This window comes from Oncorhynchus nerka, unplaced genomic scaffold (genome assembly GCF_034236695.1).
Source record: "Oncorhynchus nerka isolate Pitt River unplaced genomic scaffold, Oner_Uvic_2.0 unplaced_scaffold_1977, whole genome shotgun sequence".
In the NCBI taxonomy this organism is placed as follows: domain Eukaryota; kingdom Metazoa; phylum Chordata; class Actinopteri; order Salmoniformes; family Salmonidae; genus Oncorhynchus; species Oncorhynchus nerka.
In genome coordinates, this window is record NW_027039349.1 from 1 (window position 1) to 23,460 (window position 23,460).

The 23,460-nt window shown below is 34.9% G+C and overlaps 1 protein-coding gene across 1 annotated transcript in view; it reads left to right on the top strand.

The window, feature by feature from the left end:
• Positions 1–135: 135 nt before the first annotated feature.
• The window catches only part of LOC135567506 (butyrophilin subfamily 1 member A1-like), a 49,958-nt gene continuing 26,633 nt past the window's right edge, over positions 136–23,460 (top strand). Inside the window, exons 1-2 of the mRNA XM_065014868.1 lie at positions 136–258; positions 18,550–20,373. Of these exons, the coding sequence (XP_064870940.1) occupies positions 20,304–20,373 (70 nt within the window). The 5' untranslated portion in view covers positions 136–258; positions 18,550–20,303. The remainder of the gene's footprint in view (positions 259–18,549; positions 20,374–23,460) is intronic.

A 23,460-nucleotide genomic window follows, 5' to 3' on the forward strand; every position in this document is an offset into this window, starting at 1 on the left:
CATCCATTAAGTTGTATTTTGCACTAACAAATATATACATTTCAGGAAAAAAATTTCCCCCTTCATTTAAAATGTGTGTATTAGTGTGTATGAAAGATTTTGTCAACTTTCTCCCCTGTCTCCAACCCCAAGACCCCACTACAGTGCCAGTGTTGTCCATGCCTCTGCCCAGGCTGCTGGGTAGTCTACTGGTGGTGTGTCCCTACCTGCTGGTGACCGTCATACTGCTGGTGAAAGTCAACAGACGTAGGGCTCAAGGTAAGAACCTGAGTTCATACATTCCACTGGCTCCAACAACCTGTTGTCCAAATACATTATAATGGGGTCACGACGCTGAACCATGTCTTAGTATTGATAACTGTATCTCTGACTGAACCATGTTGTAAAGTGTTGATAACTGTATCTCTGACTGAACCATGTTGTAAAAGTGTTGATAACTGTATCTCTGATTGGACCATGTCTTAGTGTTGGCTAACTGTATCTCTGACTGAACCATGTTGTAAAGTGTTGATAACTGTATTCTGATTGGACCATGTTGTAAAGTGTTGATAACTATCTTGATTGAACCATGTTGTAAAAGTGTTGATAACTGTATTCTGATTGAACCATGTTGTAAAAGTGTTGATAACTGTATTCTGATTGAACCATGTTGTAAAAGCGTTGATAATCAGCTCTGATTGAACCATGTTAAAGTGTTGATAACTGTATCTCTGATTGAACCATGTTGTAAAGTGTTGATAATCATCTCTGACTGAACCATGTTGTAAAGTGTTGATAACTGTATCTCTGACTGAACCATGTTGTAAAGTATTGATAACTGTATCTCTGATTGGACCATGTTGTAAAGTGTTGATAACTGTATCTCTGATTGGACCATGTTGTAAAGTATTGATAACTGTATCTCTGACTGAACCATGTTGTAAAGTGTTGATAACTGTATCTCTGATTGGACCATGTTGTAAAGTGTTGATAACTGTATCTCTGATTGAACCATGTTGTAAAGTGTTGATAACTGAACCATGTATCTCTGATTGAACCATGTTGTAAAGTGTTGATAACTGTATCTCTGATTGAACCATGTCTGTAGTGTTGATAACTGTATCTCTGACTGGACCATGTTGTAAAGTGTTGATAACTGTATCTCTGATTGAACCATGTTTGTAAAGTGTTGATAACTGTATCTCTGATTGAACCATGTTTAAAGTGTTGATAACTGTATCTCTGATTGAACCATGTTGTAAAGTGTTGATAACTGTATCTCTGATTGAACCATGTCTTAGTGTTGATAACTGTATCTCTGATGAACCATGTCTTAGTGTTGATAACTGTATCTCTGATTGGACCATGTTGTAAAGTGTTGATAACTGTATCTCTGATTGAACCAGGTTGTAAGAGTGTTGATAACTGTATCTCTGACTGAACCATGTTGTAAGTGTTGATAACTGTATCTCTGACTGAACCATGTTGTAAAGTGTTGATAACTGTATCTCTGATTGAACCATGTTGTAAAGTGTGTTGATAACTGTATCTCTGATTGAACCATGTTGTAAAGTGTTGATAACTGTATCTCTGGAATCCCGAACCATGTTGTAAAGTGTTGATAACTGTATCTCTGATTGGACCATGTTGTAAGTGTTGATAACTGTCTCTGATTGAACCATGTTGTTGATAACTGTGATTGAACCATGTTGTAACTGTATCTCTGATTGAACCATGTTGTGTTGATAACTGTATCTCTGATTGAACCATGTTGTAAAGTGTTGATAACTGTATCTCTGACTGAACCATAAAGTGTTGATAACTGGATTGGACCATGTTGTAAAGTGTTGATAACTGTATCTCTGATTGAACCATGTTGTAAAGTGTTGATAACTGTATCTCTGATTGGACCATGTCTTAGTGTTGATAACTGTATCTCTGATTGAACCATGTTGTAAAGTGTTGATAACTGTATCTCTGACTGAACCATGTTGTAAAGTGTTGATAACTGTATCTCTGATTGGACCATGTTGTAAAGTGTTGATAATCGTATCTCTGATTGAACCATGTTGTAAAGTGTTGATAACTGTATTCTGACTCCATGACTGAATTGAATCCATGTCTTAGTGTTGATAACTGTATCTCTGATTGTGTTGTAAAGTGTTGATAACTGTATCTCTGATTGAACCATGTTGTAAAAGTGTTGATAACTGTATCTCTGATTGAACCATTGAACCATTTGTAAAGTGTTGATAACTGTATCTCTGATTGAACCATGTTGTAAAGTGTTGATAACTGTATCTCTGATTGAACCATGTTGTAAAGTGTTGATAACTGTATCTCTGATTGAACCATGTTGTAAAGTGTTGATAACTGTATCTCTGATTGAACCATGTTGTAAAGTGATTGATAACTGTATCTCTGATTGAACCATGTTGTAAAGTGTTGATAACTGTATCTCTGATTGAACCATGTTGTAAAGTGTTGATAACTGTATCTCTGATTGAACCATGTTGTAAAGTGTTGATAACTGTATCTCTGACTGAACCATGTTGTAAAGTGTTGATAACTGTATCTCTGATTGAACCATGTTGTAAAGTGTTGATAACTGTATCTCTGATTGGACCATGTTGTAAAGTGTTGATAACTGTATCTCTGATTGAACCATGTTGTAAAGTATTGATAACTGTATCTCTGATTGAACCATGTTGTAAAGTGTTGATAACTGTATCTCTGATTGAACCATGTTGTACCATGTTGTAAAGTGTTGATAACTGTATCTCTGATTGAACCATGTTGTAAAGTGTTGATAACTGTATCTCTGATTGAACCATGTCTTAGTGTGATAACTGTATCTCTGATTGAACCATGTTGTAAAGTGTTGATAACTGTATCTCTGATTGAACCATCTCTGTATCTCTGATTGAACCATGTTGTAAAGTGTTGATAACTGTATCTCTGATTGAACCATGTTGTAAAGTGTTGATAACTGTATCTCTGATTGAACCATGTCTTAAAGTGTTGATAACTGTATCTCTGATTGAACCATGTCTTAGTGTTGATAACTGTATCTCTGATTGGACCATGTTGTAAAGTGTTGATAACTGTATCTCTGATTGAACCATGTTGTAAAGTGTTGATAACTGTATCTCTGATTGAACCATGTTGTAAAGTGTTGATAACTGTATCTCTGATTGAACCATGTCTTAGTAGTGTTGATAACTGTATCTCTGATTGGAACCATGTTGTAAAGTGTTGATAACTGTATCTACTGATTGGACCATGTTGTAAAGTGTTGATAACTGTATCTCTGATTGAACCATGTTGTAAAGTGTTGATAACTGTATCTCTGACTGTTGTAAAGTGTTGACCATGTTGTAAAGTATTGATAACTGTATCTCTGATTGGACCATGTTGTAAAGTGTTGATAACTGTATCTCTGATTGAACCATGTTGTAAAGTGTTGATAACTGTATCTCTGACTGAACCATGTTGTAAAGTGTTGATAACTGTATCTCTGATTGAACCATGTTGTAAAGTGTTGATAACTGTATCTCTGATTGAACCATGTTGTAAGTGTTGATAACTGTATCTCTGACTGAACCATGTTGTAAAGTGTTGATAACTGTATCTCTGACTGAACCATGTTGTAAAGTGTTGATAACTGTATCTCTGATTGAACCATGTTGTAAAGTATTGATAACTGTTGTATCTCTGATTGGAACCATGTCTTAGTGTTGATAACTGTATCTCTTGAACCATGTCTTAAAGTGTTGATAACTGTATCTCTGATTGAACCATGTTGTAAAGTGTTGATAACTGTATCTCTGATTGAACCATGTTGTAAAGTGTTGATAACTGTATCTCTGTTGAACCATGTTGTAAAGTGTTGATAACTGTATCTCTGACTGAACCATGTTGTAAAGTGTTGATAACTGTATCTTGACACATCCATGTTGTAAAGTGTTGATAACTGTATCTCTGATTGAACCATGTTGTAAAGTGTTGATAACTGTATCTCTGATTGAACCATGTTGTAAAGTGTTGATAACTGTATCTCTGATTGAACCATGTTGTAAAGTGTTGATAACTGTATCTCTGATTGAACCATGTTGTAAAGTGTTGATAACTGTATCTCTGATTGAACCATGTTGTAAAGTGTTGATAACTGTATCTCTGATTGAACCATGTTGTAAAGTGTTGATAACTGTATCTCTGATTGAACCATGTTGTAAAGTGTTGATAACTGTATCTCTGATTGAACCATGTTGTAAAGTGTTGATAACTGTATCTCTGATTGAACCATGTTGTAAAGTGTTGATAACTGTATCTCTGATTGAACCATGTTGTAAAGTGTTGATAACTGTATCTCTGATTGAACCATGTCTTAGTGTTGATAACTGTATCTCTGACTGAACCATGTTGTAAAGTGTTGTCTGTATCTCTGATTGGACCCTGTTGTAAGTATCTCTGATTGGACCATGTTGTAAAGTGTTGATACTGTATCTCTGACTGAACCATGTTGTAAAGTGTTGATAACTGTATCTCTGACTGAACCATGTCTTAGTGTTGATAACTGTATCTCTGATTGAACCATGTCTTAGTGTTGATAACTGTGTTATTAACTGTATCTCTGATTGAACCATGTTGTAAAGTGTTGATAACTGAGATTGAACCATGTTGTAAGTGTTGATAACTGTCTCTGATTGAACCATGTTGTAAAGTGTATAACTGTATCTCTGATTGACCATGTTGTAAAGTATTGATAACTGTATTCTGACTGAACCATGATTGATAACTGACTGATTGAACATGTCTTAGTGTTGATAACTGTATCTCTGACTGAACCATGTTGTAAAAGATAACTGTATCTCTGTTGATGTTGTAAAGTGTTGATAACTGTATCTCTGATTGAACCATGTTGTAAAGTGTTGATAACTGTATCTCTGATTGAACCATGTTGTAAAGTGTTGATAACTGTATCTCTGATTGAACCATGTTGTAAAGTGTTGATAACTCTCTGATTGAACCATGTTGTAAAGTGTTGATAACTGTATCTCTGATTGAACCATGTTGTAAACTGTATCTCTGACTGAACCATGTTGTAAAGTGTTGATAACTGTATCTCTGATTGAACCATGTTGTAAAGTGTTGATAACTGTATCTCTGATTGAACCATGTTGTAAGTGTTGATAACTGTATCTCTGATTGAACCATGTTGTAAAACTGTATTGATAACCATGCGCCAAAGTGTTGATAATCATCTCTGTGGATTGAACCATGCTGTAAAGTGCTGTATCTCTGATTGAACCATGTCTTAAAAAGTGTTGATAACTGTATCTCTGATTGAACCATATGTCTTAAAGTGTTGATAACTGTATCTCTGACTGAACCATGTTGTAAAGTGTTGATAACTGTATCTCTGATTGAACTGTATCTCTGATGTTGTAAAAAGTGTTATAACTGTATCTCTGATTGAACCATGTTGTAAAGTGTTGATAACTGTATCTCTGATTGAACCATGTTGTAAGTGTTGATAACTGTATCTCTGGACTGAACCATGTTGTAAAGTATCTCTGATTGAAAACCATGTTGTAAAGTGTTGATAACTGTATCTCTGATTGAACCATGTCTTAAAAAGTGTTGATAACTGTATCTCTGATTGAACCATGTTGTAAGTGTTGATAACTGTATCTCTGACTGAACCATGTCTTAAAGTGTTGATAACTGTATCTCTGACTGAACCATGTCTTAGTGTTGATAACTGTATCTCTGATTGTGTCTTAGTGTTGATACATGTTGTAAAGTGTTGATAACTGTATCTCTGATACATCCATGTTTAAGTGTTGATAACTGTATCTCTGACTGAACCATGTTGTAAAGTGTTGATAACTGTATCTCTGACTGGACTGATGTTGATAACTGTCTCTGATCCATGTTGTAAAGTGTTGATAACTGTATCTCTGACTGAACCATGTTGTAAAAGTGTTGATAACTGTATCTCTGATTGAACCATGTTGTAAAGTGTTGATAACTGTATCTCTGACTGAACCATGTTGTAAAGTGTTGATAACTGTATCTCTGATTGAACCATGTTGTAAAGTGTTGATAACTGTATCTCTGATTGAACCATGTTGTAAGTGTTTGATAACTGTATCTCTGACTGAACCATGTTGTAAAGTGTTGATAACTGTATCTCTGATTTGAACCATGTTGTAAGTGTTGATAACTGTATCTCTGAAGTTGAACCATGTTTGTAAAGTGTTATTAACTGTATCTCTGATTGAACCATGTTGTAAAGTGTTGATAACTGTATCTCTGACTGAACCATGTCTTAGTGTTGATAACTGTATCTCTGATTGGACCATGTTGTAAAGTGTTATTAACATGTTGTAAAGTGTTGATAACTGTATCTCTGATTGAACCATGTTGTAAAGTGTTGATAACTGTATCTCTGATTGAACCATGTTATAAGTGTTGATAACTGTATCTCTGATTGAACCATGTTGTAAAGTGTTGATAACTGTATCTCTGATTGAACCATGTTGGCAAAATTATTTGATAACTGTATCTCTGATTGAACCATGTTGTAAAGTGTTGATAGCACAACATCTCTGATTGAACCATGTTGTAAAGTGTTGTCACTGTATCTCTGATTGAACCATGTTGTAAAGTGTTGATAACTGTATCTCTGACTGAACCATGTTGTAAAGTGTTGATAACTGTATCTCTGATTGGACCATGTCTTAGTGTTGATAACTGTATCTCTGACTGAACCATGTTGTAAAGTGTTGATAACTGTATCTCTGATTGAACCATGTTGTAAAGTGTTGATAACTGTATCTCTGATTGAACCATGTTGTAAAGTGTTGATAACTGTATCTCTGATTGAACCATGTTGTAAAGTGTTGATAACTGTATCTCTGACTGGACCATGTTGTAAAGTGTTGATAACTGTATCTCTGATTGAACCATGTTGTAAAGTGTTGATAACTGTATCTCTGATTGAACCATGTCTGTAAAGTGTTGATAACTGTATCTCTGATTGAACCATGTTGTAAAGTGTTGATAACTGTATCTCTGACTGAACCATGTCTTAGTGTTGATAACTGTATCTCTGACTGAACCATGTCTTAGTGTTGATAACTGTATCTCTGATTGGACCATGTTGTAAAGTGTTGATAACTGTATCTCTGATAGAACCATGTTGTAAAGTGTTGATAACTGTATCTCTGATTGAACCATGTTGTAAAGTGTTGATAACTGTATCTCTGACTGAACCATGTTGTAAAGTGTTGTCTTTGTATCTCTGATTGAACCATGTTGTAAGTGTTGATAACTGTATCTCTGATTGAACCATGTTGTAAAGTGTTGATAACTGTATCTCTGATTGAACCATGTTGTAAAGTGTTGATAACTGACTCATTGAACCATGTTGTAAAGTGTTGATAACTGTATCTCTGATTGAACCATGTTGTAAAGTGTTGATAACTGATCTCTGATTGAACCATGTTGTAAAGTGTTGATAACTGTATCTCTGACTGAACCATGTTGTAAAGTGTTGATAACTGTATCTCTGATTGGACCATGTTGTAAAGTGTTATTAACTGTATCTCTGATTGGACCAGGTTGTAAAGTGTTGATAACTGTATCTCTGATTGGACCATGTTGTAAAGTGTTGATAACTGTATCTCTGACTGAACCATGTTGTAAAAGTGTTGATAACTGTATCTCTGATTGAACCATGTTGTAAAGTGTTGATATTGAACCATGTTGTAAGTGTTGATAACTGTATCTCTGATTGTTTGTAAGACCATGTTGAACCATGTCTTAGTGTTGATAACTGTATCTCTGATTGGACCATGTTGTAAAGTGTTGATAACTGTATCTCTGATTGAGTCTTAGTGTTGTAAATCTGATTGTGTCTTAGTGTTGATAACTGTATCTCTGATTGAACCATGTTGTAAAGTGTTGATAACTGTATCTCTGATTGAACCATGTTGTAAAGTATTGTCTTCTTATCTCTGACTGAACCATGTTGTAAAGTATTGATAACTGTATCTCTGATTGAACCATGTCTTAGTGTTGATAACCATGTTGTAAAGTGTTGTGCTGTATCTCTGGCTAGACCATGTTGTAAGTGTTTGATAACTGTATCTCTGACTGAACCATGTTGTAAAGTATTATTAACTGTATCTCTGATTGGACCATGTTGTAAAGTATTGATAACTGTATCTCTGATTGAACCATGTTGTAAAGTGTTGATAACTGTATCTCTGATTGAACCATGTTGTAAAGTATTGATAACTGTATCTCTGACTGAACCATGTTGTAAAGTGTTGATAACTGTATCTCTGATTGAACCATGTTGTAAAGTGTTGATAACTGTATCTCTGATTGAACCATGTTGTAAAGTGTTGATAACTGTATCTCTGATTGAACCATGTCTTAGTGTTGATAACTGTATCTCTGATTGAACCATGTTGTAAAGTGTTGATAACTGTATCTCTGATTGAACCATGTTGTAAAGTGTTGATAACTGTATCTCTGATTGAACCATGTTGTAAAGTGTTGATAACTGTATCTCTGACTGAACCATGTTGTAAAGTGTTGATAACTGTATCTCTGACACATCCATGTTGTAAAGTATTGATAACTGTATCTCTGACACATCCATGTTGTAAAGTATTGATAACTGTATCTCTGACTGAACCATGTTGTAAAGTGTTGATAACTGTATCTCTGATTGAACCATGTTGTAAAGTATTGATAACTGTATCTCTGATTGAACCATGTTGTAAAGTATTGATAACTGTATCTCTGATTGAACCATGTTGTAAAGTGTTGATAACTGTATCTCTGATTGAACCATGTTGTAAAGTGTTGATAACTGTATCTCTGATTGAACCATGTTGTAAAGTGTTGATAACTGTATCTCTGATTGAACCATGTTGTAAAGTGTTGATAACTGTATCTCTGACTGAACCATGTTGTAAAGTGTTGATAACTGTATCTCTGATTGAACCATGTCTTAGTGTTGATAACTGTATCTCTGATTGGACCATGTCTTAGTGTTGATAACTGTATCTCTGACTGAACCAGGTTGTAAAGTGTTGATAACTGTATCTCTGATTGGACCATGTCTTAGTGTTGATAACTGTATCTCTGATTGGACCATGTTGTAAAGTGTTGATAACTGTATCTCTGACTGAACCATGTTGTAAAGTGTTGATAACTGTATCTCTGACTGAACCATGTCTTAGTGTTGATAACTGTATCTCTGATTGAACCATGTCTTAGTGTTGATAACTGTATCTCTGACTGAACCATGTCTTAGTGTTGATAACTGTATCTCTGATTGAACCATGTCTTAGTGTTGATAACTGTATCTCTGATTGGACCATGTCTTAGTGTTGATAACTGTATCTCTGATTGGACCATGTTGTAAAGTGTTGATAACTGTATCTCTGATTGAACCATGTTGTTAAGTGTTGATAACTGTATCTCTGACTGAACCATGTTGTAAAGTGTTGATAACTGTATCTCTGATTGAACCATGTTGTAAAGTGTTGATAACTGTATCTCTGATTGAACCATGTTGTAAAGTGTTGATAACTGTATCTCTGACTGAACCATGTTGTAAAGTGTTGATAACTGTATCTCTGATTGAACCATGTTGTAAAGTGTTGATAACTGTATCTCTGATTGAACCATGTTGTAAAGTGTTGATAACTGTATCTCTGATTGAACCATGTTGTAAAGTGTTGATAACTGTATCTCTGACTGAACCATGTTGTAAAGTGTTGATAACTGTATCTCTGACTGAACCATGTTGTAAAGTGTTGATAACTGTATCTCTGATTGAACCATGTTGTAAAGTGTTGGTAACTGTATCTCTGACTGAACCATGTTGTAAAGTGTTGATAACTGTATCTCTGATTGAACCATGTTGTAAAGTGTTGATAACTGTATCTCTGACTGAACCATGTTGTAAAGTGTTGATAACTGTATCTCTGATTGAACCATGTTGTAAAGTGTTGATAACTGTATCTCTGATTGAACCATGTCTTAGTGTTGATAACTGTATCTCTGATTGAGCCATGTTGTAAAGTGTTGATAACTGTATCTCTGATTGAGCCATGTTGTAAAGTGTTGATAACTGTATCTCTGATTGGACCATGTTGTAAAGTGTTGATAACTGTATCTCTGATTGAGCCATGTTGTAAAGTGTTGATAACTGTATCTCTGATTGAACCATGTTGTAAAGTGTTGATAACTGTATCTCTGATTGAACCATGTTGTAAAGTATTGATAACTGTATCTCTGATTGAACCATGTCTTAGTGTTGATAACTGTATCTCTGATTGAACCAGGTTGTAAAGTATTGATAACTGTATCTCTGACTGAACCATGTTGTAAAGTGTTGATAACTGTATCTCTGACTGAACCATGTTGTAAAGTGTTGATAACTGTATCTCTGATAGAACCATGTTGTAAAGTGTTGATAACTGTATCTCTGATTGAACCATGTTGTAAAGTGTTGATAACTGTATCTCTGATTGAACCATGTTGTAAAGTGTTGATAACTGTATCTCTGATTGAACCATGTTGTAAAGTGTTGATAACTGTATCTCTGACTGAACCATGTTGTAAAGTGTTGATAACTGTATCTCTGATTGAGCCATGTTGTAAAGTGTTGATAACTGTATCTCTGATTGAGCCATGTTGTAAAGTGTTGATAACTGTATCTCTGATTGAGCCATGTTGTAAAGTGTTGATAACTGTATCTCTGACTGAACCATGTTGTAAAGTGTTGATAACTGTATCTCTGATTGGACCATGTCTTAGTGTTGATAACTGTATCTCTGATTGAACCATGTTGTAAAGTGTTGATAACTGTATCTCTGATTGAACCATGTTGTAAAGTGTTGATAACTGTATCTCTGATTGGACCATGTTGTAAAGTGTTGATAACTGTATCTCTGATTGAACCATGTTGTAAAGTGTTGATAACTGTATCTCTGATTGAACCATGTTGTAAAGTGTTGATAACTGTATCTCTGATTGAACCATGTTGTAAAGTGTTGATAACTGTATCTCTGATTGAACCATGTTGTAAAGTGTTGATAACTGTATCTCTGATTGAACCATGTTGTAAAGTGTTGATAACTGTATCTCTGATTGAACCATGTTGTAAAGTGTTGATAACTGTATCTCTGACTGAACCATGTCTTAGTGTTGATAACTGTATCTCTGATTGGACCATGTTGTAAAGTATTGATAACTGTATCTCTGACTGAACCATGTTGTAAAGTGTTGATAACTGTATCTCTGATTGAACCATGTTGTAAAGTGTTGATAACTGTAGCTCTGATTGAACCATGTTGTAAAGTGTTGATAACTGTATCTCTGACTGAACCAGGTTGTAAAGTGTTGATAACTGTATCTCTGATTGAACCATGTCTTAGTGTTGATAACTGTATCTCTGATTGGACCATGTTGTAAAGTATTGATAACTGTATCTCTGATTGAACCATGTTGTAAAGTATTGATAACTGTATCTCTGACTGAACCATGTTGTAAAGTGTTGATAACTGTATCTCTGACTGAACCATGTTGTAGAGTGTTGATAACTGTATCTCTGATTGGACCATGTTGTAAAGTGTTGATAACTGTATCTCTGACTGAACCATGTTGTAAAGTGTTGATAACTGTATCTCTGATTGAACCATGTTGTAAAGTGTTGATAACTGTATCTCTGATTGGACCATGTTGTAAAGTGTTGATAACTGTATCTCTGATTGGACCATGTTGTAAAGTGTTGATAACTGTATCTCTGATTGGACCATGTTGTAAAGTGTTGATAACTGTATCTCTGATTGGACCATGTTGTAAAGTGTTGATAACTGTATCTCTGACTGAACCATGTCTTAGTGTTGATAACTGTATCTCTGATTGAACCATGTTGTAAAGTGTTGATAACTGTATCTCTGACTGAACCATGTTGTAAAGTGTTGATAACTGTATCTCTGATTGAACCATGTTGTAAAGTGTTGATAACTGTATCTCTGACTGAACCATGTCTTAGTGTTGATAACTGTATCTCTGATTGAACCATGTTGTAAAGTGTTGATAACTGTATCTCTGACTGAACCATGTTGTAAAGTGTTGATAACTGTATCTCTGATTGGACCATGTTGTAAAGTATTGATAACTGTATCTCTGACTGAACCATGTTGTAAAGTGTTGATAACTGTATCTCTGATTGAACCATGTTGTAAAGTGTTGATAACTGTATCTCTGACTGAACCATGTTGTAAAGTGTTGATAACTGTATCTCTGATTGAACCATGTTGTAAAGTGTTGATAACTGTATCTCTGACTGAACCATGTTGTAAAGTGTTGATAACTGTATCTCTGATTGAACCATGTTGTAAAGTGTTGATAACTGTATCTCTGATTGAACCATGTTGTAAAGTGTTGATAACTGTATCTCTGACTGAACCATGTTGTAAAGTGTTGACGCTGTATCTCTGATTGGACCATGTTGTAAAGTGTTGATAACTGTATCTCTGATTGAACCATGTTGTAAGTGTTGATAACTGTATCTCCTGACTGAACCATGTCTTGAGTGTTGATAACTGTATCTCTGACTGAACCATGTTGTAAAGTGTTGATAACTGTATCTGACTGAACCATGTTGTAAAGTGTTGATAACTGTATCTCTGATTGAACCATGTTGTAAGTGTTGATAACTGTATCTCTGATTGAACCGTGTTGTAAAGTGTTGATAACTGTATCTCTGATTGAACCATGTTGTAAAGTGTTGATAACTGTATCTCTGATTGAACCATGTTGTAAAGTGTTGATAACTGTATCTCTGATTGAACCATGTTGTAACTGTATCTCTGATTGAACCATGTTGTAAAGTGTTGATAACTGTATCTCTGATTGAACCATGTTGTAAAGTATTGATAATATAACTGTATCTCTGATTGAACCATGTTGTAAAGTGTTGATAACTGTATCTCTGATTGAACCATGTTGTAAAGTGTTGATAACTGTATCTCTGATTGAACCATGTTGTAAAGTGTTGATAACTGTATCTCTGATTGAACCATGTTGTAAAGTGTTGATAACTGTATCTCTGATTGAACCATGTTGTAAAGTGTTGATAACTGTATCTCTGACTGAACCATGTTGTAAAGTGTTGATAACTGTATCTCTGATTGAACCATGTTGTAAAGTGTTGATAACTGTATCTCTGATTGAACCATGTCTTAGTGTTGATAACTGTATCTCTGATTGAACCATGTTGTAAAGTGTTGATAACTGTATCTCTGATTGAACCATGTTGTAAAGTGTTGATAACTGTATCTCTGATTGAACCATGTTGTAAAGTGTTGATAACTGTATCTCTGATTGAACCATGTTGTAAAGTGTTGATAACTGTATCTCTGATTGAACCATGTTTAAAGTGTTGATAACTGTATCTCTGATTGAACCATGTTGTAAAGTGTTGATAACTGTATCTCTGATTGACCATGTTGTAAAGTGTTGATAACTGTATCTCTGATTGGACCATGTTGTAAAGTGTTGATAACTGTATCTCTGATTGAACCATGTTGTAAAGTGTTGATAACTGTATCTCTGATTGAACCATGTTGTAAAGTGTTGATAACTGTATCTCTGATTGAACCATGTTGTAAAGTGTTGATAACTGTATCTCTGATTGAACCATGTTGTAAAGTGTTGATAACTGTATCTCTGATTGAACCATGTTGTAAAGTGTTGATAACTGTATCTCTGACTGAACCATGTTGTAAAGTGTTGATAACTGTATCTCTGATTGAACCATGTTGTAAAGTGTTGATAACTGTATCTCTGATTGGACCATGTTGTAAAGTGTTGATAACTGTATCTCTGATTGAACCATGTTGTAAAGTGTTGATAACTGTATCTCTGATTGGACCATGTTGTAAAGTGTTGATAACTGTATCTCTGACTGAACCATGTCTTAGTGTTGATAACTGTATCTCTGACTGAACCATGTTGTAAAGTGTTGATAACTGTATCTCTGATTGAACCATGTCTTAGTGTTGATAACTGTATCTCTGATTGAACCATGTTGTAAAGTGTTGATAACTGTATCTCTGATTGAACCATAACTGTTGATTGGAATGTCTTAGTGTTGATAACTGTATCTCTGATTGAACCATGTTGTAAAGTGTTGATAACTGTATCTCTGATTGAACCATGTCTTAAAGTGTTGATAACTGTATCTCTGATTGGACCATGTCTTAGTGTTGATAACTGTATCTCTGACTGAACCATGTTGTAGTGTTGATAACTGTATCTCTGATTGAACCATGTTGTAAAGTGTTGATAACTGTATCTCTGATTGAACCATGTTGTAAAGTGTTGATAACTGTATCTCTGATTGAACCATGTTGTAAAGTGTTGATAACTGTATCTCTGATTGAACCATGTTGTAAAGTGTTGATAACTGTATCTCTGATTGAACCATGTTGTAAAGTGTTGATAACTGTATCTCTGACTGAACCATGTTGTAAAGTGTTGATAACTGTATCTCTGATTGAACCATGTTGTAAAGTGTTGATAACTGTATCTCTGATTGAACCATGTTGTAAAGTGTTGATAACTGTATCTCTGATTGAACCATGTTTAAAGTGTTGATAACTGTATCTCTGATTGAACCATGTTGTAAAGTGTTGATAACTGTATCTCTGATTGAACCATGTTGTAAAGTGTTGATAACTGTATCTCTGATTGAACCATGTTGTAAAGTGTTGATAACTGTATCTCTGACTGAACCATGTTGTAAAGTGTTGATAACTGTATCTCTGATTGAACCATGTCTTAGTGTTGATAACTGTATCTCTGATTGAACCATGTCTTAGTATTGATAACTGTATCTCTGATTGAACCATGTTGTAAAGTGTTGATAACTGTATCTCTGACTGAACCATGTTGTAAAGTGTTGATAACTGTATCTCTGATTGAACCATGTTGTAAAGTGTTGATAACTGTATCTCTGATTGAACCATGTTGATACCATGTCTGATTGAACCATGTCTTAGTTGATAACTGTATCTCTGATTGAACCATGTTGTAAAGTGTTGATAACTGTATCTCTGACTGAACCATGTTGTAAAGTGTTGATAACTGTATCTCTGATTGAACCATGTTGTAAAGTGTTGATAACTGTATCTCTGATTGAACCATGTTGTAAAGTGTTGATAACTGTATCTCTGACTGAACCATGTTGTAAAGTATTGATAACTGTATCTCTGACTGAACCATGTTGTAAAGTATTGATAACTGTATCTCTGACTGAACCATGTTGTAAAGTGTTGATAACTGTATCTCTGATTGAACCATGTTGTAAAGTGTTGATAACTGTATCTCTGATTGAACCATGTTGTAAAGTGTTGATAACTGTATCTCTGACTGAACCATGTTGTAAAGTATTGATAACTGTATCTCTGATTGATCCATGTTGTAAAGTGTTGATAACTGTATCTCTGATTGATCCATGTTGTAAAGTGTTGATAACTGTATCTCTGATTGGACCATGTCTTAGTGTTGATAACTGTATCTCTGATTAAACCATGTTGTAAAGTGTTGATAACTGTATCTCTGATTGGACCATGTCTTAGTGTTGATAACTGTATCTCTGACTGAACCATGTTTAAAGTGTTGATAACTGTATCTCTGATTGAACCATGTTGTAAAGTGTTGATAACTGTATCTCTGATTGGACCATGTTGTAAAGTGTTGATAACTGTATCTCTGATTGAACCATGTCTTAGTATTGATAACTGTATCTCTGATTGAACCATGTTGTAAAGTGTTGATAACTGTATCTCTGATTGAACCATGTTGTAAAGTGTTGATAACTGTATCTCTGACTGAACCATGTTGTAAAGTGTTGATAACTGTATCTCTGACTGAACCATGTCTTAGTGTTGATAACTGTATCTCTGATTGAACCATGTTGTAAAGTATTGATAACTGTATCTCTGATTGAACCATGTTGTAAAGTGTTGATAACTGTATCTCTGACTGAACCATGTCTTAGTGTTGATAACTGTATCTCTGATTGAACCATGTTGTAAAGTGTTGATAACTGTATCTCTGATTGAACCATGTCTTAGTGTTGATAACTGTATCTCTGATTGAACCATGTTGTAAAGTGTTGATAACTGTATCTCTGATTGAACCATGTCTTAGTGTTGATAACTGTATCTCTGATTGGACCATGTCTTAGTGTTGATAACTGTATCTCTGATTGAACCATGTTGTAAAGTGTTGATAACTGTATCTCTGATTGAACCATGTTGTAAAGTGTTGATAACTGTATCTCTGATTGAACCATGTTGTAAAGTGTTGATAACTGTATCTCTGATTGAACCATGTTGTAAAGTGTTGATAACTGTATCTCTGACTGAACCATGTTGTAAAGTGTTGATAACTGTATCTCTGATTGGACCATGTCTTAGTGTTGATAACTGTATCTCTGATTGAACCATGTTGTAAAGTGTTGATAACTGTATCTCTGATTGAACCATGTTGTAAAGTGTTGATAACTGTATCTCTGACTGGACCATGTCTTAGTGTTGATATCTGTATCTCTGATTGAACCATGTTGTAAAGTGTTGATAACTGTATCTCTGATTGGACCATGTTGTAAAGTGTTGATAACTGTATCTCTGATTGAACCATGTTGTAAAGTGTTGATAACTGTATCTCTGACTGAACCATGTTGTAAAGTGTTGATAACTGTATCTCTGATTGAACCATGTTGTAAAGTGTTGATAACTGTATCTCTGATTGAACCATGTTGTAAAGTGTTGATAACTGTATCTCTGATTGAACCATGTCTTAGTGTTGATAACTGTATCTCTGATTGAACCATGTCTTAGTGTTGATAACTGTATCTCTGATTGAACCATGTCTTAGTGTTGATAACTGTATCTCTGATTGAACCATGTCTTAGTGTTGATAACTGTATCTCTGATTGAACCATGTCTTAGTGTTGATAACTGTATCTCTGATTGAACCATGTTGTAAAGTGTTGATAACTGTATCTCTGATTGAACCATGTTGTAAAGTGTTGATAACTGTATCTCTGATTGAACCATGTCTTAGTGTTGATAACTGTATCTCTGACTGAACCATGTTGTAAAGTGTTGATAACTGTATCTCTGACTGAACCATGTTGTAAAGTGTTGATAACTGTATCTCTGACTGAACCATGTTGTAAAGTGTTGATAACTGTATCTCTGATTGAACCATGTTGTAAAGTGTTGATAACTGTATCTCTGATTGAACCATGTTGTAAAGTGTTGATAACTGTATCTCTGATTGAACCATGTTGTAAAGTGTTGATAACTGTATCTCTGATTGAACCATGTTGTAAAGTGTTGATAACTGTATCTCTGATTGAACCATGTTGTAAAGTGTTGATAACTGTATCTCTGATTGAACCATGTTGTAAAGTGTTGATAACTGTATCTCTGATTGAACCATGTCTTAGTGTTGATAACTGTATCTCTGATAGAACCATGTTGTAAAGTGTTGATAACTGTATCTCTGATTGGACCATGTTGTAAAGTGTTGATAACTGTATCTCTGATTGGACCATGTTGTAAAGTATTGATAACTGTATCTCTGACTGAACCATGTTGTAAAGTGTTGATAACTGTATCTCTGATTGAACCATGTCTTAGTGTTGATAACTGTATCTCTGATTGAACCATGTTGTAAAGTAACTGTATCTCTGATTGAACCATAACTGATATCTATTCTGATTGAACCATGTTGTAAAGTGTTGATAGCTGTATCTCTGATTGGACCATGTTGATAACTGTATCTCTGATTGAACCATGTTGTAAAGTGTTGATAACTGTATCTCTGATTGAACCATGTTGTAAAGTGTTGATAACTGTATCTCTGATTGAACCATGTTGATTAACAGTGTTGATTTTTTGTATCTTAAACCCTATGATTCTATGTAATACTGTATATCTGATTGGACCATGTTGACTAAACACAGTATTTTTTGATTAACAGGTGTTAAACCCTACTGATTCTATGTAATACTGTATATCTCTAAGTAACTAAACACAGTATTTCTGTGTGATTGACAGGGGTTAAACCCTACTGATTCTATGTAATGTAAATACTGTATATCTCTAAGTAACTAAACACAGTATTTCTGTGTGATTGACAGGTGTTAAACCCTACTGATTCTATGTAATACTGCATATCTCTAAGTAACTAAACACAGTATTTCTGTGTGATTAACAGGGGTTACACCCTTCTGATTCTATGTAATGTAAATACTGTATATCTCTAAGTAACTAAACACAGTATTTCTGTGTGATTAACAGGTGTTAAACCCTACTGATTCTATGTAATACTGTATATCTCTAAGTAACTAAACACAGTATTTCTGTGTGATTGACAGCGGTTAAACCCTACTGATTCTATGTAATACTGCATATCTCTAAGTAACTAAACACAGTATTTCCGTGTGATTGACAGGTGTCCGTTTTGAAGACCAGCGAGGCTGAGAACCACCTGATCACCATGACAACACGCAGAATGGAACACACACAACATTCTAACATTCTAACAACATTCTAATTCTGGACCATTTCTTCTTCTCCTGGCCCATAATAGTGGCATTTAAAAAATATATATATATATGGTGTTTCAATATATGTTGTGTTGTATAATTCATTCAGCAAGCAGTCCTTTTAAATGGGTAATCTGCAGATCAAAAATACAAATCCACCCAGCCACTGTTTTGGTAAACAGCTGTGTAACCTATACAGCCGACGTGTGTTCCTGGTTCCTGGTTCCTGATATGACTACGACTATCTGAGAATATAACTGATTGATTTGAATATAAAAGTAATACTTTTTTTATTTTTCAATTTAACATCTAGATACTATCTTACATTTTGTAACATAAATTAATTTCCTCATTCCTGTATGAATAAACATTAAAACCACTAGCTGGCTGTCTTTCTCCGTGCTTCCTTAACCAACTAAACTCATTCCTGTATGAATAAACATTAAAACCACGAGCTGGCTGTCTTTCTCCATGCTTCCTTAACCAACTAAACTCATTCCTGTATGAATAAACATTAAAACCACGAGCTGGCTGTCATTCTCCGTGCTTCCATAACCAACTAAACTCACTCCTGCATGAATAAACATTAAAACCACTAGCTGGCTGTCTTTCTCCGTGCTTCCTTAACCAACTAAACTCATTCCTGTATGAATAAACATTAAAACCACGAGCTGGCTGTCATTCTCCGTGCTTCCATAACCAACTAAACTCATTCCTGTATGAATAAACATTAAAACCACGAGCTGGCTGTCATTCTCCGTGCTTCCATAACCAACTAAACTCATTCCTGTATGAATAAACATTAAAACCACGAGCTGGCTGTCATTCTCCGTGCTTCCATAACCAACTAAACTCACTCCTGCATGAATAAACATTAAAACCACTAGCTGGCTGTCTTTCTCCGTGCTTCCTTAACCAACTAAACTCATTCCTGTATGAATAAACATTAAAACCACGAGCTGGCTGTCATTCTCCGTGCTTCCATAACCAACTAAACTCATTCCTGTATGAATAAACATTAAAACCACGAGCTGGCTGTCATTCTCCGTGCTTCCATAACCAACTAAACTCATTCCTGTATGAATAAACATTAAAACCACGAGCTGGCTGTCTTTCTCCATGCTTCCATAACCAACTAAACTCATTCCTGTATGAATAAACATTAAAACCACTAGCTGGCTGTCTTTCTCCGTGCTTCCATAACCAACTAAACTCATTCCTGTATGAATAAACATTAAAACCACGAGCTGGCTGTCTTTCTCCGTGCTTCCATAACCAACTAAACTCATTCCTGTATGAATAAACATTAAAACCACGAGCTGGCTGTCTTTCTCCGTGCTTCCATAACCAACTAAACTCATTCCTGTATGAATAAACATTAAAACCACTAGCTGGCTGTCTTTCTCCATGCTTCCATAACCAACTAAACTCATTCCTGTATGAATAAACATTAAAACCACGAGCTGGCTGTCTTTCTCCGTGCTTCCACAAAGTGAAAGTAACTTTTGTTTTGTTTCACTCTTCTACTTACCGTCTTTCCTTGAACACATTATGTTCCTATGAGGCTTTTTTTCCCCGGGTTTACTGACCGGAACTCAGTTTTAATTTCCTATTACAAACAGCTTTCAGCAACAATATTTAAAAAACAACAACATGTGAAATGAAGACGTCAGCAGCTTGTTGTTTCGGGGGAATTATTCTGTGCATCGGGCTTTCGTTGAGAGCAACAGGTAGGTTTCAACTTTAATTATAGTTTTTTAATTCCGATACCAGAGACATTTTTATTTAAAAAAACAGGCACTTTGTTTTTATCAAACACTCACGTCGATTTTCGGCCCCATCGTCAAATAAAAGACAGAGCGACATGTTTTTTTATTTCCTTACGCTCACAACGTAAGTAAATACTCTGTCCGGCGTCATGTCTGGAGACCGTTCCAATGAGACAGGTGTCGTTGACAACAAACCTTGGTTACATTCCAAACACTTAACAGACACACCCTCACTTCTGATGACGTTACCTGACCTCTGACGAGTTTACACGTGCAAGGGGAGGGAGGAGAAGGAAGGAGAGGAGAATGCCTGTTTACAAACTTTTTTTTTGTCTACCGTAACTAAGATGCTGTGTTAAAGGGCATTTTTTTTATTTTACCTTTATTTAACCAGGCAAGTCAGTTAAGAACAAATTCTTATTTTCAATGACGGCCTTGGAACAGTGGGTTAACTGCCTGTTCAGGGGCAGAACGACAGATTTGTACCTTGTCAGCTCGGGGGTTTGAACCTGCAACCTTTCGGTTACTAGTCCAACGCTCTAACCACTAGGCTACCCTGCCGCCCACAGATCTGCTCTCTTTAGTTATTGTTACTTATTTGACATTTATTTATAAGTGAAAAAGGTATTGTATTCTATTTTTTTATGATCAATTTTCACTTAAAATAGTTGGTGTCCTTTTTCCTTTTGAATAATTATTTTGTATTTAATTTCTCAGAATAATAGTTCCTGATTTACACTAAAAGAGGGTTTTTAAGTCTCTCTTTTACTACAGAGAACCCTTGGTTTGATGTTGAACATCATTTTCTGTTCGGTTGAATTTCAAAAGACCGGATAACATCTAGCTCAGAGTTTTACAGAAATCAGCTATTTTCACTTTAAGTTGACTTAAATGGTGCAGATCTCGTTTCCTTATCATTCACTGCTCCTACGTCTTTCACTCATCCTGCAGTTACTGCTTTTATATCATCTTTGTTGTTTTGTCCTGCAGTTACTGCTGTTATATCATCTTTGTTGTTTTGTCCTACAGTTACTGCTTTTTTATCATCTTTGTTGTTTTGTCCTACCATTATTGTTTTTATATCATCTTTGTTGTTTTGTCCTACCATTACTGCTTTTATATCATCTTTGTTGTTTTGTCCTGCAGTTACTGCTGTTATATCATCTTTGTTGTTTTGTCCTACAGTTACTGCTTTTATATCATCTTTGTTGTTTTGTCCTGCAGTTACTGCTTTTATATCATCTTTGTTGTTTTGTTACTGCTTTTATATCATCTTTGTTGTTTTGTCCTACAGTTACTGCTTTTATATCATCTTTGTTGTTTTGTACTACAGTTCTTGCTTTTATATCATCTTTGTTGTTTTGTCCTACAGTTACTGCTTTTATATCATCTTTGTTGTTTTGTCCTACAGTTACTGCTTTTATATCATCTTTGTTGTTTTGTCCTGCAGTTACTGCTTTTATATCATCTTTGTTGTTTTGTTACTGCTTTTATATCATCTTTGTTGTTTTGTCCTACAGTTACTGCTTTTATATCATCTTTGTTGTTTTGTACTACAGTTCTTGCTTTTATATCATCTTTGTTGTTTTGTCCTGCAGTTACTGCTTTTATATCATCTTTGTTGTTTTGTTACTGCTTTTATATCATCTTTGTTGTTTTGTCCTACCATTACTGCTTTTATATCATCTTTGTTGTTTTGTCCTACCATTACTGCTTTTATATCATCTTTGTTGTTTTGTCCTACCGTTACTGCTTTTATATCATCTTTGTTGTTTTGTCCTACCATTACTGCTTTTATATCATCTTTGTTGTTTTGTCCTACAGTTACTGCTTTTATATCATTTACATTTACATTTAAGTCATTTAGCAGACGCTCTTATCCAGAGCGACTTACAATCTTTGTTGTTTTGTCCTGCAGTTACTGCTTTTATATCATCTTTGTTGTTTTGTCCTACAGTTATTGCTTTTATATCATCTTTGTTGTTTTGTCCTGCAGTTACTGCTTTTATATCATCTTTGTTGTTTTGTCCTACAGTTACTGCTTTTATATCATCTTTGTTGTTTTGTCCTACCATTACTGCTTTTATATCATCTTTGTTGTTTTGTCCTACAGTTATTGCTTTTATATCATCTTTGTTGTTTTGTCCTACAGTTATTGCTTTTATATCATCTTTGTTGTTTTGTCCTACAGTTACTGCTTTTATATCATCTTTGTTGTTTTGTCCTACAGTTACTGCTTTTATATCATCTTTGTTGTTTTGTTACTGCTTTTATATCATCTTTGTTGTTTTGTCCTACAGTTACTGCTTTTATATCATCTTTGTTGTTTTGTCCTACAGTTACTGCTTTTATATCATCTTTGTTGTTTTGTCCTACAGTTACTGCTTTTATATCATCTTTGTTGTTTTGTCCTACCATTACTGCTTTTATATCATCTTTGTTGTTTTGTCCTACAGTTACTGCTTTTATATCATCTTTGTTGTTTTGTCCTACCATTACTGCTTTTATATCATCTTTGTTGTTTTGTCCTACCATTACTGCTTTTATATCATCTTTGTTGTTTTGTCCTGCAGTTACTGCTTTTATATCATCTTTGTTGTTTTGTCCTACCATTACTGCTTTTATATCATCTTTGTTGTTTTGTCCTACCATTACTGCTTTTATATCATTTTGTTCCAATATAATATCTTATTGGAGCCAACTGGTAAATGCAGAGGGTCTTTTACTCAGTTATAAGGAATTCTGATCACTTTACAAGGTCCCTGTAACACCTAAAGATGTTACCATTGTTTTAGATTCCTCCGGTGTTGCTGTATTATTCAGTCAAGACCCTCAGACCTTCCATTGACCCTGTTGACTCATCAGTAGGGTCATGGCCTCATGGGTCTCCCGGTTGCGGCCGGCACAGGTATCGACCCAGCATCTGTAGCAACGCAGTTTTTTGCACTGCGATGCAGTGTCTTAGACCGCTGCGCCACCCGGGAGACCCCATACACAAAGTTTTTAATGCTTATCAATTGCCTTGCACAAAGTATCAAAATACAAAAA